Source organism: Bos indicus, chromosome 15 (genome assembly GCF_029378745.1).
Source record: "Bos indicus isolate NIAB-ARS_2022 breed Sahiwal x Tharparkar chromosome 15, NIAB-ARS_B.indTharparkar_mat_pri_1.0, whole genome shotgun sequence".
Taxonomy (NCBI): domain Eukaryota; kingdom Metazoa; phylum Chordata; class Mammalia; order Artiodactyla; family Bovidae; genus Bos; species Bos indicus.
The window spans coordinates 39,382,411-39,402,618 of NC_091774.1; the positions used below are offsets into that span (position 1 = coordinate 39,382,411).

General features: G+C 33.3%; 1 protein-coding gene across 2 annotated transcripts in view; it reads right to left on the reverse strand.

Moving 5' to 3' along the window:
- Nucleotides 1-563: 563 nt before the first annotated feature.
- Nucleotides 564-20,208, reverse strand: part of FAR1 (fatty acyl-CoA reductase 1) — a 77,944-nt gene continuing 58,299 nt past the window's right edge. Inside the window, exons 5-12 of one of the 2 annotated variants that reach the window (XM_019975126.2) lie at nucleotides 19,044-19,221; nucleotides 17,881-17,925; nucleotides 17,641-17,759; nucleotides 16,493-16,560; nucleotides 14,372-14,543; nucleotides 7,465-7,594; nucleotides 5,168-5,295; nucleotides 564-3,474 (exon numbers count right to left, since the gene is read on the reverse strand). In XM_019975126.2, coding sequence (XP_019830685.1) covers nucleotides 3,312-3,474; nucleotides 5,168-5,295; nucleotides 7,465-7,594; nucleotides 14,372-14,543; nucleotides 16,493-16,560; nucleotides 17,641-17,759; nucleotides 17,881-17,925; nucleotides 19,044-19,221 — 1,003 coding nt within the window. In that variant the 3' untranslated portion in view covers nucleotides 564-3,311. Of the gene's footprint in view, nucleotides 3,475-5,167; nucleotides 5,296-7,464; nucleotides 7,595-14,371; nucleotides 14,544-14,848; nucleotides 15,021-16,492; nucleotides 16,561-17,640; nucleotides 17,760-17,880; nucleotides 17,926-19,043; nucleotides 19,222-20,208 lie in introns of both variants that reach the window. The other variant, XM_019975125.2, reaches the window with a different exon arrangement.

A 20,208-nucleotide genomic window follows, 5' to 3' on the forward strand; every position in this document is an offset into this window, starting at 1 on the left:
GTATACATTCCTTTCTCTAGTTGCTCATGCAAAAGAATAGAGTTTTTCTCAAATAGAACAAGTCAGTGCCAACAGTTTCAAGTCATGACTTAGAGTCAAGCCTAGAAGAGCTTGACCTGGAAGGCCATTTATATTCATCTGTACCCTGGCCTGATATCAGCTCTCTCCTTTTTTATGGTTACACTCTATTACTAATGAATGGTTCTTTATACTTACTCAACAGACAAGTTACAACAAATATATTTATAAATTAATATGATATCATTCAATGGGGAGGAGAGTACCTAGAACCTAAGTGACACCCTGGCACTGTTTTCAGAAAAACCACCTTATTCCAGCTAATAAGTAAAAATAATATTTTAACAAAAAGTATTCATCCTGCCTATGTGCTTCCTCTAAAATGCTGTGTAAGAGACTTAGAATTCAATAAAATTAGGATACAAAAAAATAATGAATACACCTTAAGAAAGGTAAGAAGTGAGAACTGTTTCCTATAATTCTAACCACATTACCTCATGAGTAACTTTCAGGACAATTATTGTAAAAAACAATAAATACTATAATGGAAATATAGGGATTCATTTATTACTTTTTGGTTTACAAACAAAGGCACCCAATAATGCTTGTATTTCTTATAAAAGACTATCGATTTACATTTAAAACAAAAAAGCAAAAAACCCTGAACCAGTCCCTACAGACAAGCATAGAAAAGGAAGAGAAATAAGATTTTCCCTTCCTGCTTCCAAACTTTATTACACAGATTCAGAAAATGTTTATTTTATGCCATCCCCAAGTCAAAGAATGTATTGCCATGCTTCTCGGTGATGAGTTATTAAACATATTAATGTTGCCAAGTCAAGTTTACTTACAGTTACAATGACTTCACAAGTGACAAATGCATATGCCAGAATTATAAGAATCAAGAGTGAATAGGGGAAAAAAACAATGTTTAAAATATAGCTTTATCAAATGAGTTAAATGATTTATTAGATTTATTCAACAGGCTATCCTGTTAAAATTTGAGTCTGTGTGTAAAAATATAATCAGAAAGAACTAAAAAAACCAGGCCTAGCAAATGACATCAATACAAAGGATTTCTAAAATCTTTATGTTTGCGTTAAGCTCAAAGTCAAGTTGGCAAGGATTAACAACCTATGTATGTTTTATACTAATTTTAAAACTTTTAAGTTCCAGAATGACATATTAATTTATTCAATAGCTTTCTTTTGACAAAAGAATTCTAAACACACAAAATTAATGCAGTGGCCTTAGCACCCTCCCAATTATCATTTCCTCGAGTTAGATTACAATAATAATGACAGAGTTCAAAGACACACACCTCCCATGTACTTCACATGCCTGCTACAGTTGTGCCTGATTCTTTTGCAAGATACAAAGATAAGTCATCTAAGTATATTTGGCAGATGTATAAAAATCATACAAATGTTAGCTTATTTTCAACACATTATGGAAATGTATTGGAGAGATGGAGCATTCAAAGGATAGAGCATCTACAGTTAATTATGTGGGCCACTTTAAATCAAAGGCATCATCATTTATTCCATTCTTAGACACTGCCATGGTCTCTCACACCTTATAAAAGGTATGGTCCTAGACCAGAGACTTCAGTATCACTGCAAAGAATATATATATATTTATATTTATATACATATTTCTTTTAAAATAATGTTTTAAAAGTTTTACTACAGAAAATCTGGCTTCAACATGGAAGCATTTTCCTTTTCAAGATTATACACCTGCATGGAAGAAGGTGATTTCCTTTACATTTAATTTTTTCACAATAATAAAATAAACTTCTTATACATTGCATCTGAATTGATGAAGAAAATTAAGATTAAAGTTCTATGTAACTTTTTGTATTGTAAACTGACTTCATTAAACATATTCAAGATACACTGTTAATGATTTAAATATAGTACAACTTGATCAGCTAAATTAGAACATGTTATGCTGATCTGTTAAAGCAAATGTGTGTTACAACAGTAAGGAGAATTAACTACTATTAAGATTTAAAGGGAATTATAATGTATCATTAAAATATACATCAATGTTCTTGCTATTACTTGTTTCTATAACTCATTTCTTTCTAAAAGCTAAAACCACATGCACAAAAAATAAAAGTTATCTTAAAACTCATTCAACAGTTTGGTACTTTATGTGGTATGTAAATAAAGTTCTTTATTTAATCTTATACACATTATTTTATGCATTATTTTTCTTGAAGGAATTCAGCTCTCAAGGTCAAAAGTTAGTATGTGTTTACACACATATGAAAACATTTTCTTAATGTTATGACTACCTGCAAATACATTCTTCCATAGTAATGTACTTTTAGTTTTAATTGGACAGTATAAGCCTTTTAAAGTCCTATTAATAAAATTTATTAAGGGAGTAGAGCACAAGTATGATGAATTCCTCCCTGTACCCACACCTGCTTGTCAAAGTCTCAAGTAATCATCCAGCTTCAAAACATGAACAAAATGTCACAGAATTGGTTTTTATTTGGTCATAATGTGGTCAATAAAAATGTACTCCTATTCTTCTTAATAGTAATAGGTTTAGTGAATTTTCATTTTCCTTCTAAAAACACATGGCATATGCTGATACGGATTCTCAAACTCATTTAGATCCAGTAGGGTCTCTATAACAATATACAGCCTTCTGATTATGAAAGTAACTGATTGCTTATAGAAAATGATATGTGTCAGACCTCAAATCAGAGAAGGAAGGAAACTGAAAATGTTTTTCACATTTGAGACCATTCAGTAACTTATAGGATGATGTGAAAATAGTTTGGCTGTAATTTTAACAAAACTAAAAATCACTTAAAACTGATGATAAAAATCAAACACTGTAGAATCAAATATCTACCAACTTAGCTAGTATTCCCATTCAAATAAATGCTTTCCACTGCACTAAATATTATAATTAGAAAATCACTCTATGTTAAGGCATATTTTAATTAGTATGTTCCAGAATTGCACAGTTATACTGGTCAGTGTTCCTATCTCCCCCTCCTACCCTTACCCAACCATTTTCCCCCAGGGATCAAAATGTTAAGTCATGGTTTTGGTGGCTATTACAGATTTGAATTGGCATACCACAGTGTATTCACTAGGCTTTTATGAGCATACATTAAAATGTTACATAAAATGTACCATAATTTACTCCACATTCTGAGCTAAGATGGTTTAATGTCTTGACAAAAGGTGAAATGACTTAAGTACATTTTACATTTTATGCATTTAGACCACCATATGCATAGACGTTCTAATGCTAAATTCTTGTCTTCAGTATCTCATAGTGCTGGATGCTCGGAAGTAAGACAGAAACTTGTAACACAGACTAACCACAAAGTACCAGATGTTTCTTGCCATTTGTGATCTTGCAATAAAAATGCGCCAAATCAGGATCACAAGGATAGTATTGAAACCATAACGTATGTTTCTCAACCTGGAAAGCAGATCAAGAGATATATTGGATACTATCTTCTAGAAAAGAATATTGTTGGATAGCAGATAATTCATATTCAAATCTTAATCTAATCAAAGTTCAAATCCATATTAATTTGAAACTTACTTAAAAATTAACTAGAAATTAGAAAGTTAGCAAACATCAAAAACACCTGACTGTGCACATTCTGGACAGCAGTCCATCAAACAATGTATTATTTCTATTAACAATAACACAAAGTTTTTTGTAACATTTGGGATGTAAATTTACTTCTTAACAAGTACAATTAAGCAGCCTTCTGTATGCCCTAAACTGTGCTAGGCAACAAGTATGTTAGGTAAAATAGAAATATCTCTTGTAATTCCAGAGTTATCTCATCTAAAAAGGGAGATTCATTACATACATCATCCTACAGACAAAATAAATATTTTTGGACATCTTTAGCTGCTTACAAGTTGTCAGACAAAAGAACTTACTCCTTCAGTTATAGCTGTCCGTTAAGATCAAAAATCAACTGGACAAGTCCTCATACCATGAATGAAACATGGTACTTGCTCTACCGAGGAAGACACTCCCATTCTCAAAGAGCAAAATGCATATTATCTTGCTTATGTTTCAAAACATTTTTGATGTTTTTTTAATGGTGTTAGAAAGGAATCTAAATTGTTTAGGTATGCCATAACATTACATAAATTCCACTAACTTAAACAGGCAGTGAAAGATACAGGACTACAGTTGATTCTTCAACAATGTGGGGGTTGGGGCATCAATCCCGCACACAATTGAAAATCTAAATATAACTTTAGGGTCAGCCCTTCTTACCTGTATTTCTGCACCAGTGAATTCAACCAACTTCACACAGTGTGGTACTATAGTATATATTTATTGAAAAAACACCACATATAAATGGACCCACACAGTTCAAATCCATGTTATTCAATGCTTAACTGTACAATATATAAACAATGGGTGTAGACAAAAGAACTTTGCTCTGCCACTCAATGTGACCTTTCAAATACAACTTCCCTAAGTCTCTATTTCTTCATCTACACAACTATCTGCCCTATAAAGTCTCAAAGAGTTGAAAGAGCAAGAATAATGTGAAAGTTTTGAAAACTGTTATAAAAATTGTATTAAAAATTACTATGAATAAAAGAGATTACTATTAAAACTAATTGCATCTCTGAATAATGGACTAATAGTAATTTTTTCTCTTGTTTTCTAAGTGTTTTTTAACAATTAGTACATATTAGTTTTATAAGAGACTAAGGGAAAAGGAATAACTATTTTATAAACAAAGAAAAAGCTCTATACTGAATAATGTATTATTAGATCTCTTTTCCTCTTCTAAAGATGTATTTCAATAAGGTAGAAGAAACTTTACATTATCTCCAGTTTAAAATACATTTTTATTATCTCCTGATATCTTCACTTCTTCAGTAGCAATAAGGGAAGATCAAAGTGATATTTAAAACTAAATTCCACTTGACTTTCTTACTAATGAATAGTATAAACTGATGAAAACAGTAAGCTTCAATAGTCATAGGTTAAATCAACACTACCAGAGTTACAGTCCAAAGGCAACCACTTTCCTAAATACAATATTATTAGCAATATCTCAAGTTAACAGCTTAGGAAAAAACTAGTATTTCATAAAGAAGACAAGATGAAATCAAACCCATATAAAACTTACTTGTTCAGATGTTTTCTAGCTGCAGGAAGACCAGACATTTCTTCATTCAGTACATATTTCTTAGTTCCCATACAGTAGTTCTCTATATATTCTGCCCAATGTAACTGCCGTACATCAATATTAAAAGTCTACATAAACAAAAAAATTACTGGTTATTTTCTTGAATAATTTTCTCATAATTATTTCATATAAGTCAAAAATTCACTTTTTCCAAAGGCTAATTCCACAGGACATGCTTACAAAATGTTTACCATATTAATTTTAAAATCTTACTGCTACTCACAAAAAAAGTTCTTACTCCTATTTCATTATCTTCCATTAAACACAGAAACAATACACTTATTTCCAGTTTCCTTCTATCCACAGTATCTCTTCTTTTTGAACATCTTGCATACTATACAGATTAATTTTCCTAGAGAATAGTATTGACATTAAGAGAAAGAATGTGGCTTTCTTTAAGAAGAATGAAAGCCGGCTTAGGAGTTTACGTAACAGTAAGTAGGCCATTTGATGAAAATAGTAGATAAATACAGAAAAGAAAGCCTTACAAAAATGCTACTTCATGACAAAATAAGAGGGATATAATCTGCTCAGAGCTCTTCCACACACAATCAGGTAATTTTTTTGGTGTGATAAACAGATTATTCATAATTTAATTTACCATCACACTTCTCTGAAAATAGCAAGCTCTAGACTAAAAATAAAAAAGCTACCATAAACAAATCATTAAAGTACCACAGCACTGAAATGGAGACTTAAGATATGAGATAATATGAGAAGGTCATACATTTGTATAATTGGATTCCCATAGGAAAAATGAAAAATAATAGAAAAAAAGCAGTATCTGAAAAGACAATGGCTGGAAATTTTCCCAAAATTGTGAGACATCAAGCCACAGATTTAAAACACACACATACTATATATACACACATGTATCTATACATATTAGAGTAAAACTGCTGAAAGTCAAAGAAAGAAAATTTTTTTAAACCAGAAAAGGCACTGTAGATTACCTCCAAAGAAACAACCATTAGTCTGACCACTGACATCTCAAAGGAAGCAATGGAAGCTGTAAGATTATGAGACAATGTCTTCCAAATGCTCAAAGAAAGCTTGCTAACAGAATTCTATAGCAGTATGAATATCATTGAAGAATAAAAATATTCCAAGAATAAAAACTGAGATAATCTAACATCAATAGAAGACAAACACTAGAGAAAGTACACTAATGGGTACTCTTTAGGCAGAATGAAAATGATTCCAGACTGAAGTCTGAAATCATTAGAGGAGGATGGAGGAAGAAATCAGAGCAGTAAAAAGACAACTATACTGGTAAATCTATATGAATACTAATTGACTAGAGTACACGTTTTAGCCTTTGCATTATCCAAGAAAAGGTGGAAGTACCAATATTTTATTAGGCCTTGCTAAATTAAGAAATGATACTGTAAAGCAGGAGCAAATTAGCCCCCAGGCTTCCCTGATGGCTCAGTGGTAAAGAATCCACCTGCCAGTGCAGGAGATGCAGGTTCAGTCCCTGGGTCAGGAAGATCCCCTGGAGAAGGAAATGGCAACCACTCCAATATTTTGCCTGGGAAATCCCATGGACAGAGGAGCCTGGTGAGCTACAGTCCATGCAGTAGAAAAGAGTTGGACACTACTTAGCAACAACAACAACAAAGCTGAACAAAATAATCATTTCTAATTATGAGATTTAAGTAGAACACTAAAGTAACATACAACCACATAAGTTAGTGGGGGTAGTAATCAGAGCTAAAACATTTTATGGTCCTAAGTATCATTAAGGAAGAGGCTATCTATACAAATCACTCAATTTTTTGTTAAGTATGCATGTTCAAATATCTAAGGTAACCTTAAAAAGAAAATTCATAAGAGTTTAAGTTTCAAACTAACAGAAAGCAAAATGTAGAATGGCAAAAAGTAGAAGAGACTATTTGAAAAACAATTTCTGAGACGTTTTCCTTAAAACTTAAAACAGTATTTGGGGGGGGAAATGCATAAAAATTCTCTTTGAACCTGACATTAAAAGAGAAAAAGAGAATCAACATTTCAATCATGCTTTGAAAATATTTCTGCTACTCTCATACTTAATTAAAAAATTCTAAAATAAAGCAACTTTATTTTATTACCAATTATGATTGAAAATGGGACACTATAAATAGATCAACTTTCTTATTGCATAATGGTTGTAGAAAATATCCAACTATTTCTCAGGTTGCTAATTAGCATACTCTAATTAGTATGCTTCTTATTTTCTAATATAAAAAAATACTTGCCTTTTTATCTTCAGGGTTTAGTTGATTCATTAACATATTGACATTGTCAGTACTCCAAACCCAAGAATTACTTGTGAAATATTCAAGAAACACCATAGCTTTGTGAAGACGAGTTATTGTTTTCATCATCCTGTATTTTAAGAAAAATTGAGATTCATAATTTGCATAGATAAGGAAAAATCTCACCACCACCCAGGGAACCAGTTTCTATTTTGAGACACTGACAGTAAAATTGTAACACGTAGTTCAATAAGTGTACCAAATCACCAGGAAATAAGAATATTTCTGCATCTTGGAACATTATATAAATGCAAAACAAAGAAAAAAAATTAAGCAGCAGTAAATGAATTTAATATTGCCTAAGGAGAGTTCTGCTGATATATGAAATGGAATATTTCAAGGCCAAATTTTCTACATATAATACTAAGCAAATAAATGAATTCAATTAGCATTCTTTTCCTTTTTTGTTCCTTAAATCACATTTTAGTTCAGCTTCGTTTTAGTAAGATTTTCTGTGAATTCATAACATACTGTTACATTTTAATCTCAACTCTTCAGCATCATGGAAGCAAAGTATACAGAAATATTCATTTGCCATTTAGTTAACTCTCTCTATATATTTTAAACAACTTGCTCTTGAACACCAACAGGCGCCTGGATGTGCCATGAAATCAATGACTCATGGTGACAACTTTCTCAAATAGATATTCAATATATTCCCTAAACTTCCCAAATCCCCAATATCCATCTTTATAAAAATAAGAAAATTTGATACTTTGTTTCTTTTTAAAAGGGTGAGGGGCTTTAATCTTTAAATTTGGCATTTTATATATCATGGTTCACTGTAAGTCATTAATATCATAACACTAACCAGAACAGTAACATCTACACAATAATAATTATCAATGATAGGGAGAGAAATAGAAGGCAGAACTTTTTGAAACACACACACCAAAAATTCCTAATCTCTGATAAAAAGAAAAATTATATGTGAAGAAATACTTTAAAAGAATTCTATTTATAGTCCCACAATTAGGATTAGCATTATGCAGTTTAGAGATCTCCAAATCAGGGCTTAAGAAATGCGAGAAATAGAAGAAAATGAGAACATTAGAAATGAGGAGGAAACCAAAAGAGTAACATTAGCTAAGCAATTCTGACATTTTCAACACATTTAGAAAGAAATCCGGAATACAGAATACTGAAACACAATGAGACAACGTGGACAATGTATGTAAAGAAGAACTGTACTTCATTAAAGAAAGTAATTACAAAATAAAACCTCCATTAAACACAGAAAGAATTAGTGAGCATCAAAGGCTAAATCTAGACAGGAATAGTTCAAACAGAAAGAATTTGAAGGGAGGAGAAGATGTACAAGATTGGTAATTAATACTCACTATCACAGCCAGTATAGTATACATGAATCACACATATACACATATTTGGTTAATGTGGCTTTCTAACATACACCTTATTTAAAAAGTTTTTCTTCCTAACTCCATTTTCACTGACAATTCTCACTTAGTCTTATTTTCAGATTCATTCAAGTGACAGAATTACCCTAAGAGTCAATCAGTGATTCCACAATAATTACAATAAAAAACTGGAGAGGGAGAAGGAAATTCGAAAGGTCATATATATATATATGTTAAATTCACAGAACATTTATCAAGTAATAAAAGTCTGGACTGAATACTATGGGAAATATAAATAGAAACTTAAAACTCTGCCCCACTAGTCTTTGGTTAAACATGCTGTAAGAGCAGATGCCTGGGACCACATTGCCATGTATGTTCTGAATATTCATTCTTTATTACAGCAACCTGAAACAAATTCTTAAAAACTTTAGAGAAGGGCAAGAGCCTAACGATCATCTAGTCCAGGGTTTCTCAATCTCAGCATTATAGACATTTTAGGCCAGATAATTCTTTGTGGGAGGGGGCTGCCGTGTGCACTGTAAGACACTTGGCAGTATCTCTGGTCTCTACCCACTAGATGCCAGGAGCATCTACCCAGCTGCGATAACTAAAAACATCTCCGAAAACTGTCCAATGTCCCTTGAGGGAGGCAAAACTGCCCTCCACGGAGAATCACAAAAATAAAAAATTTAAGATTCAGAGAAGTTAAACTAGAGAAAGTGAAGCTAAATAATAAAACAATAACAAAAAAAAGGAGGCCACAGAACCATTTTTCTAAAATACCATTTTTAAGAGAAAATAACTACTACATTTCAGGAGCTAAAGCAGATAACTTATACTACTTCTATATGTGATAATATCATGCATTCTAGTCCCAAGAGACTAGTCACCAGAATCCATATGATGCATATCTGAGTTGTATTTTTTAAATTATACCCAGATATACAGTAAGTCATATTTTTATCAAGCCGAATGACACTCGGAACAAGGCAAATGAGTAAAATGGACACCATGAATGACATGACTGACATTAGTTTAATGCAGAAGCAGGCATTATATTAAGGTCCTAATGTAAGGTGTCGGAGAAGGCAATGGCACCCCACTCCAGTACTCTTGCCTGGAAAATCTCATGGACGGAGGAGCCTGGAAGGCTGCAGTCCATGGGGTTGCTAAGAGTCGGGCATGACAGAGCGACTTCACTTTCACTTTTCACTTTCATGCATTGGAGAAAGAAATGGCAACCCACTCAGTGTTCTTGCCTGGAGAATCCCAGGGATGGGGGAGCCTGGTGGGCTGCCGTCTTTGGGGTCGCACAGAGTCGGACGCGACTGAAGCGACTTAGCAGCAGCAATGTAAGGTGTAGAGGCCACTACTTTGCTCAGCAAATAATCTGAACAAATTTAATAATATAAATTGTAAGACTTTATATTTAACACTTGAGGCTTCCCTGGTGGCTCAAATGGTAAAGAAGCTGCCCTCAATGCAAGACACCTGGGTGGGGAAGATCCCCTGGAAAAGGGAATAGAAACCCACTCCAGTTTTCTCTGCCTGGAAAATTCCATGGACAGAGAAGTCTGGGAGGCTACAGTCCATGGGGTCTCAAAGAGTCAGACATGACTGAGCAACTACCACCATGTATTTAACATTTATAAAATTGCCTAAATAAAAAACCATTATGTCTCTTGTTGCTTTTAGAGTGAAAGCTCCCAAAGCATTCCTGGTTTGATATTTAGAAAGCCTTGTACAGGACAAACCTCAGTTAAGAAGACTCTTTATTTGATGCTTCCTATTTGTAGCAAATTTTAATTCCCAAAGGTGGCTGCAAATATTATCTCCCATCTTATACGTTCACCTACAGTATCACCTTAACTATTAAGAGGTTCCATTAAGAGGTGAAGGTAACATACCAACAGAATGAGGTGGAAGTGATACTGTGACTTCTGTGGGGAGTTAAGAAAAAGTAAGGTAGCTTTCTGCCTTGCTCAGTGGAATACTCACCCTTGAAGCCTTCAGAGGTCATGTATGCTGTTCAACTCCCCCTGAGGCTGCCACACTGTGAGGAAGCCCAAATTAGTCCATGTGCAGAGACCACACTGAAAGGTTCTGAGACTATATGAACAGAGACAGATGCCTGGCCACCCAGCTGCTCGGCACCCTTCCTTTCCTTTACCATTCCCTACAGTGTACCTGGCTCTAGTCCCTGTGACTGCAATCACTTCTAAGAGAGAACCATCCCATCAAAGCCTTCTAGAACTTCTGACCCACAGAATGAAATGATTACTGTTTTAAGATACTAAGTCTGATATCAATTTTATCTAAATTAAAAAAAAAAAAAGATTCTAAAATTTGAAAGATTTGTCATGCAGCACAAATAATGGGAACAAATATATCAGTACTGGGAGTGAGGGACTGCTGTAATAAAAATCTAAAACATGCAGTACTGGCTTTAGGATTAGGTAGTAGACAGAAACTGTGAGGCCCTTGAGACCACTGATAAAACATGGAAGGACCAAGGATGTTAGTGGAAAAAATAAAAGGGCTATACGGAAGCTGTTGGTCAGAGTTTAAAGGTAAGTGAGGAAAATAATGTTGGAAGTTAGAAGAACAAAACTATTGCCTATGGTCACATGGAAAATAGAAAATGTATCAAATAAACTTGATGATCTAAGCCAAGATTTCCTCAAAGAGGACAAAGATGATCTTAAAAAATGAACTATCTGGTTTTAGTAGAATTTGGAAGGAATGTAAAATTCTAGCCAGGAATTCATTTAGAAACAACTTCTGATCAAAGATCAAATCGAGAATGCAGATGTAAGATTCTGTTAGGACCTCAAAAAGATTAAAGTAGTATACTTCATAGAAACTTTCAGACAAAAGTTTCATTCCAGATGTTAAAGATATGTCTTACAGAGGCTCTAAGAGGCAGGATTTAAGAGTCTAAGGATATAAGAGGCAAAGATTTAAGACTCAAGGGTGCTGTTCCACAGCAACTTCATAAGGAAGCCAAGACAGAGAAAGGTATGTCTCAAAAAGATCTGTGGGTATGGCTTTGGTCTAATGGACTGGATTATTTTAAAACAAATACATGGGAAACACACAAAATTTTAAAGGAATTATGAGTTTATACTTAAAAGGACAGAGACAGTACTAAATGCAAAGAGACCTCTGCATTAAGGTTCAGCAAACCAGAGCTTAGGGCCAAATACATCTATTTTTAAAATAAAGTCTGACTGGAACACAGTCATGCTTGTTCATTTACATATTGTCTGAGGCTGCAGAACTGAGTGGTTATAAGGTGGAAGCTACATTTAACAGCAGAGGTGAAAAGCTGCAACAGAATCCATATGGCTCACAAAGACTGAAATATTTACTATATGGTGCTTTACAGAAAGCTTTTGGATCTCTGCTCTAAAGACTCCCAACTTTTTGTGGGCAGGAAGTAGAATAAGAAGGCAAACACAGGCCTTTTTTTTTTTTTTTTTTAAACGGGAAAAGAAGGATGACTCAGGAGAGAACCAAAACCTCAAAGAACAACCAGAGAGGGGGAATGAAACCCTAACTAAGAAACCATCAAACATACCCTGCTGGAATGCAGAATTATTATGGACCAGTGATTGCTGTGTGCCTCTTACTTTTTCTCTTTTGAACTAGACTGTCTAAATTATTTCCTATGCTTGTCTCACTATTATACGTCGCACGGGCAGGAGGTAACCTGACACTTTAGTTCACAGGTTTTCAGATCAATATTTGAGGAACTGTATCTGAAAAAGCGTCATCCACAATTAAAACAGATTTCACTAACCACACTGGCTTCAAGCTTTTGTCAGAGAGGTTTTGTGGGGAAAAAGCAAGAGTGTTTTCCATGTAGGAGGAATATAAACTGTTGGGACTAGAAGACTGACTATAGCAAACTGCACTTTCCAAAAACAGTTGCGACAATACCTTTCAGATATCTCACCAGCTCATTTACAAGATGATCTTGACTATTCTCTATATCCCTGCTCCTGGAATCTTGGAGCAAAAAAAAAGATCTGTGACTCGCCTGGGACTAAATGAATAAGATGGAAGTAGTGCTGCATGATTTTCTAAGGTAGGTCAGAAAATGCACATTGCTTCCACCTTGCCTGCTGAAGCACTTTTCCTTGAAGCCTCCAGTTGTCATGTAAGCAGTCCAACTCCCCTAAGGCGACCACTGGTCCTTGCAAAGACACTCTATGAAAAGATCCGGATACCACATGAAGAGACAATGATACCAGCTGTTCCACTACACGTCCCCCTTTCAGTTCCATCTGACCTCAGTCACATGAAAGACCTCTAAGCCAAAGCTGCCCAGTGGATTCCTTCCTAAATTCCAGATGCTGAGAGAAGCAATAAACCAAAAGAAATAATAAAATGACCGCTGCTGTTTTAAGCCACTAAGTTTGAGATAATTTGTTATAATAGATATTGATATATCTATTATAAATTATTTAATCAACTCTGGTCTTCATTTAAGTTTACTAAGCCCCCTTTTCTGTGTAAAGCATTGTGATATATTTAACTTATTTTACTTTTTGAACCTAGTTTTGACTTTTCTGTCCTAATCTACATAAAATCTATTAATATCAAGATAGCATGCACTGTTCAACACCACTCATATATTTCAATATTTAACATACACGATGAGAAACATAACAAGACAACTGAATCCACAGAAAATTCCCTACATGTAACTCAAATCCTGATACACTATAACTAGCAGATATCTCGCTTTTATTTTTTGAGCAGCTGACGAAAGTTCTGGAATCAGCCTCTTCTTTACACTTAAATACTCAAATCCTGAACTCTCCAATCAAAGGCTCCACTACAAATGCCAATGTAGTTAAAAAAATAAATATTTTTATAGTATATTTCACTATAATTGTGGTAAAGACAGTAGGATTACTTAAGTTTGTGAGCTTTCAATAAAAAAAGGCCTTTTTATAACAACTACAAGAAATCAAGTTTTCAATTTGTTAACTTTTGTTTTAAACTATGACATTATCAACCTGAAAAATTAGTCAAAAACTGTAATTACAATATTATAAGCTGAATGGGAAGCTGAGACAGCTCAAGCAATTAATTTCCTAGAAGCATCCTAGGTTTTTTTCATATAAAACTGTACAATCCACTTAAAACAAAACATTTAACCCTTAATCCCCTATAAAACTCACCTCCAAGTTATTAATGGGGAGAGAAGGGCTCAATTTCAGCTTATAATAACAATGACAACCTTGACGCTGGACATTTCCTGTAATATGGGATTTTGGAGGATCAATGGCCCAATAAGATGAGATCCACAGTCTCCCCAATATCCTCAATTTCTAAGAAATGTTCTAGCATCCGGATTGTGATTGTAATTAATTAGGTTAGTAACTAAAGGTAAAGCTCATGCTAGCGACTTTTTGTCTCTCCAGCAAGCCTCCACCACCTTACCAATACAGTGTATTTACTGCTATTCTTCTTACCACGGTTTCTGACCTGTCAACCTGAGTGCAAGATCAAGCAATAATGCAGGTACTGTATGTCTGACACCCTTCCAATAATGAAGCAATAAGTTGTTGGAACAAAACTTAATACTGGGGCGCCTGAATACTTGGTTTAAAGGATTCATCTTGAAGAAATGACTTAGATAATATCCTGCAGGAAAAATAAGCATCAAAGCATTTTGAATGTTATTTTGTTATTCAGAAAAAAATACTTAAAGTTAGACCTAGAATTCAGCATATGACAATAATTTATCATCCAAAATTTAGAACAGAATGAATTATAACAATACCTTTGCTTTTCTGACAAATTCTTAAATTCTAGAGTCTTCTCAGTCACAAAAGGCCATTAAGCCTTATCATAAGCATAAACAAATACAGAGTTAATACGCAGTTTAGTGTAAGCATGGGTTGTTTAACAGTCAGAGGAACAGATAAGACAGAGCTAGTCACCATTACCTTGGGCTTCTTCCAGTCATCCTGAGGTAGATATCATACAGGAATGCTGGGGCCTTATGGCTTACAGCAATCCAGTAATAATATAAAAGGTGATTGGAGGTTAGATTTACATTGGGCCGTCTGAAGGCCTGTTCGAGAGGATTCCTCTTGAAAGTGGAAATTACATGGTATTCTGAGGAAGAAAAGTTGTGTAACAGCTTTGATAATAACCATGTAGTGAAGTTTTGTAAAAAAAATCATGTTTTTACAAAGCAAAATATTTTACCAAAGATGTCAGAGTGTGCTCATTTAAAAAACAAACATTTCTACTTTCTATAGTAACTAAGGGAATATGGGTATTAAACTGCTGAACTCAAGTAGTTTTAGAACTCCCACTATTTATGAATTTTAATTAGATGAATGAATTTTTGCTAAAATTCACTCTTAAAAATCTTTTTAATGTTTTACCTATATCAGTTTACAATGTCACTTTCTATATTTCACCTCTCACGATAGCTTCTTTCTTTCTGTTCCTCTTTCCAGATTCTTATTACTGTACTTACTTAAAAAAGAAAAGGGAAATCATCATCCTTTGCTTATGAATAATTAAGTTGCTCAAATTAACATTATCAACAAGCTTAAAACAACCCCAAATTAACTTCTGCTGTAATTTATCTAGGTTATACAATATCAAAACAATCAACTCTATTATCGTCTCCGTTAATACTTCAATGGAAATGTTTACTGAGATATTCACTAGAAAATAAAGCTCAATTTGATTTTTGCTAAACTTTGTAACACAATGAAAGACTACAAAAAAACCTAACTCATTTGAAGTGTTTTAAAATTCTTAAAAGAACACCACTAATTATCATAAGATTAAAAGCACCCTAGATTTTTTTCCCTTATATTCTCTAACAGTCAATCATTAAATAGAAATAAAAATGTCATAGAATAACCTCTAGGATAAAAGACAAAGATTTACTTTAAAATCAAAATTATTCCACAAGGGTAACAAAAACTGTTTAATTAGAGATAGAATAAGACCTAGTACACTAAATCAACACTGTAAATATATTTTACTTTATATTTGACTTAAAAATGATTAAGTTTCAGTACGTTCTAAGTTATACTATTCCTGTTTTGAAACAAGTAACAGCATACACACTATTGCTGTGAATTTGTGAATTTAACAGATTAATAAACCCAACAGAAAATATTCTGGCAAAATGTATCCTACTTGCTTACTCCTTCCTCTTAGGACAACTAGCTATTTCCTATGATATATCAACTCTTGTAGCTACGAGTGATACTGCCTGTGAATAAGGAACATCAGGATTAAGAATGCCCATGAGGGAGGAAAAAAGGTTTATTTCCATACCATGGGTATCTATGGGCATTGCTGCAGATGGCAGCAGAGAAACAATAAGGGTCAGGCAAGGGTGGGATGAGGAGGGAATACACAGCTGGGTATTTTTAAATTTATGAAACATTATTAAGGACCAAAAGGCAGTATTAGTCGATGTTCTAACACGGCAACTAAAATAAGAATAAACTTGTAACTGGGTGGCTTTAATGCCTCATGGATTATTCTAATGTAATTGGTGAACATTTTAAGTTTATAAAAATTTATTCTAACATTCAAAACTACAGGTAAAATCATACCAACTTCACCCCAGTGGAAGGGATTAGTGCTTCCTGTTGTACAGTTATACACCATGATGTTTCTTGGTCTGCAAAGACAAAGATCAAAGCAATGAAAAATTTTAAAAAGCTAAACTTAACCAATCTAAATCTTGTATGATACTTAAGTAGGAAGAAATGAGGACTTTTCTACCATAAATATTTAAAATACTATCTTTAAAGGATTAATTTTTATGTCTGAACAACTATTTACACTACCCTTTTTTCCAATCCTACCCAAAAAATATTTATAAAAAAATAACACAGACTTCATATTTTTCTTCTTGTATTAGCACAAGTCTTTTTTTCATACAGGAAAAAGAACCACCTCAGCTCTTCCTATCTCCCTCCCATTTTCAGAGGCTCTAGTTAAAAAGAAATTGTGAACAGAATTCGCTTTTACCAGAAACAATATATTCATATAATCATATCCCTCCTTTTTGTAAAATATAAAACAGTGACTTGAAAAATAAGGGAAGATTATTATTTAGAAAAATGTCACTGAGTAGGTGTTTAGGTTTAAGTGTTAGACCTATAAATATTATATAGTATAGTGAAGTCGCTCAGTCGTGTCCAACTCTTTTCGACCCCATGGACTGTAGCCTACCAGGCTCCTCCCTCCATGAGATTCTCCAGGCAAGAGTACTGGAGTGGGTTGCCATTTCCTTCTCCAGGGGATCTTCCCAACCCAGGGATCGAACCCAGGTCTCCCACATTGCAGGCAGACACTTTAACCTCTGAGCCACCATGGAAGCCCCATGAGTTGATTAAAGTGTACTAGTGTGCATGTTTAATACATGTAAGTTGTTCTCTGTGAATTTCACCTCTTATATATAACAAGTTTATACCAAGTTTTAGTCTGTATTAAAAAAAAATACATTAAAAAAAATTTTCTAATGACCTTGTCTATCCTGTGCCAGTACACAAGAATTTATGTTAATTCTTATTACTGCTGATGGAACCACTTCATTGGCTGTGGTAAGTCAACTCTTGCAGTTGAAAGTAATAATATCTATATAATATTGGTATGGGTTAATAAACTGATAAATATCCATTATAGAGGATATTTTAACATTAGTTCTCTTCTCGGTTACTATACATCTAATAAACGACATTGCCATCTCATATACCTATTTACTCCGGAATACCAGGCTGCCGCAAGACTCATGTTGACAACTACATCTACAGGAACAAGATCTGCAAGGGCATTGTTGGAGGCACGCATTGTTCGAAGAATTCCTTTCCCTGCCTTTGTTGAAATTAAAAACAAAACCTTAAGATACAGAACCCATAGTGCATATACACAATACAAAGATACACAGGAAAAAAAACAACAGAATATTCAATACAATAAAAGGCTTATTACTTACCGCAATAAAAAGACCACTTGGTCCATTAAAGTTATCAATCCATCCCTAATACCAAAAATTAAAAAAAAAGAAGGGAGCTTAGAAATACTATAAAATTAAAGATTTACAATTTGAACTCTGTAACTCCACAAACATACTTGGTAGTCTTCTTCTAAGAACTAAAAATCTGACTATATTCAGGCCAGAATATTTCTCCCCACCTTAAATAGTCTTTTCTGAGATTGCAAATGACTAAATAAAATAATTTTCAAAGGGTTACCTACTCTTTCATTAACTCTGCAAAGAGAATTTTGCAAAAAGGAGTTTATATCTGTCAAATATTTAAGCTAAATTAAGATTGCTCAAGTTTGATTTTGTGCTAGTTACTAAGGCAGTATCCTTAGGTTGAAGGAAATGGTAAATTCTCAAGATTACTGAATAAAACAGAGTAATGTCAAAGTATCAAACAAGATAGTATCATTTACTACTACTACAGAGACTTAAGTCTTTCCTAAATCAATTTATCTCATTTTATATCTGTTTTCTCTTATTTCAGCGATTCACAAATACTGTAATGCCTTGCTTTTCTACAGTAAATCACAGAAATTTATCTTCCTTTTCTACAGCAAATCACAGAAAATTTTTATCTTCCTTAGCATGTGAACTATACTATACAACAATTGATGGCCTTGTATAGTTAATGTTAAGAAAACTAATGAACTTCTTAGAAGACCTGCCTCTTTTAGGTACTAAAAAGCAAATGAAATAAAATAAGATCTTGAGTATTCTCACTTCTATTCCCTTCACCTCCACAAGGGAAACTAATCCACAAATAATTTTAAAAGCCAACAAATGGTGATGTGTCAGTGTCTAATCTCTTATCAATGACAAAGACCCTTGAAAGGCATGGTCTCCTCTGACTCCAGACAATACCATAACCTTTAATTTTCAGTTAACATTTTAAAAGTTTATCTGCATTTCTATACATGCAACATTATAATACATGCACCTTACATAAAAGTACCAATTAGAGTGTCTCTCTCTACAATTGGAAACAACTTTGCCACAGTAAGCCATGTTCAGTAAACAAAACCTGCTCTTAAAAAATTGCCAACTCTTTTTGTACAAAATTATGACTTAAAATTCTCAATTCCAATTATTTACAAAGATCTCTAGCAACTTACTGGAAAAGGTTCTTTCCAACTGGCACCAACAATTGATGGCCTTACAATCACCACATTTAGCTTTGCTCCTTCTTGCTGTACAACATATTCTGCCAATGCTTTTGTGTATATGTATGTATTAGGTCTGTCTCCTATCAATTTGGGTGTGATATCATTTACTAAGCCATCATCCATCCACCTGGTAAACAAAGAAATTACATGCAAAAATATTTTCAGATATTTTTTCACTTCAATAAAATATTTTCAGATATATTTTCATTTAAAAAATGAAAAACCACTTTGCATATTTCAAATATATCTATGGCTCCAACTCAAGTGTTTGACAACTTCTACTAAAAAAAAAAAAAAAAATGGAAATCAGCTTTACTTTCATTAAACATCAACCACAAATCCAGATGTATATCCAGTTTCTATAGCTAAAAACCAAGAGTTTTTTCATATACCATATGGTAGGTAGCAAAAGTGAATTAGAACTGGTTTATGGTCTTTTTTTAAAAAAACATCTTCTAGTTGTTAAGTATTCATATACTTCCTATGTGTTTGACAAGGAGCACTACCCCAAATCTAAATAGCTGAAGTTGTTTCATATTACAAAATAGATTATATTTTTTTCTAAAGTCTAAATAAATTCCAAAATACATCTGGCCCCAAGGAATTAAAGATTTGTATATAATCACCATAACAGCATAACATATTAATTATATACATTTTAAATGAACATACATTTACAATATAAAAGGTCTAGTAATCTACTGTCAAGTCATAAAATTCCTTCAGTTCTCTCAGTATCTTTGAAGAAAATGTCTACTATAATAACCTATAAGAGGAGGGTGATATACTAGGTGATCTCTATAGTCTTTTTCAGTCTAAATTTCTAATTTCAATGTTATGTACTTGTTTTCAATTAGTTTTCCTTTTTGTCTATAATACTATGCATATTTGTTACTGTTGTATACAGTGATACCCATACTAACTAATGAGGATGTATAAAATGGGACTATCAAGATAAACTTTCTTCTGTATGTTAAAGTTACTTTTTTGTGTGGAAGGAAAGGAATATTTATAAAATTGAAGGTAGGTTACTATTCAACATAGGAAAAATTCCATAATGGAGATGAACTTCAAAAAATGGATCAAAGAGTCATTACATTAAAAAATAAAATAA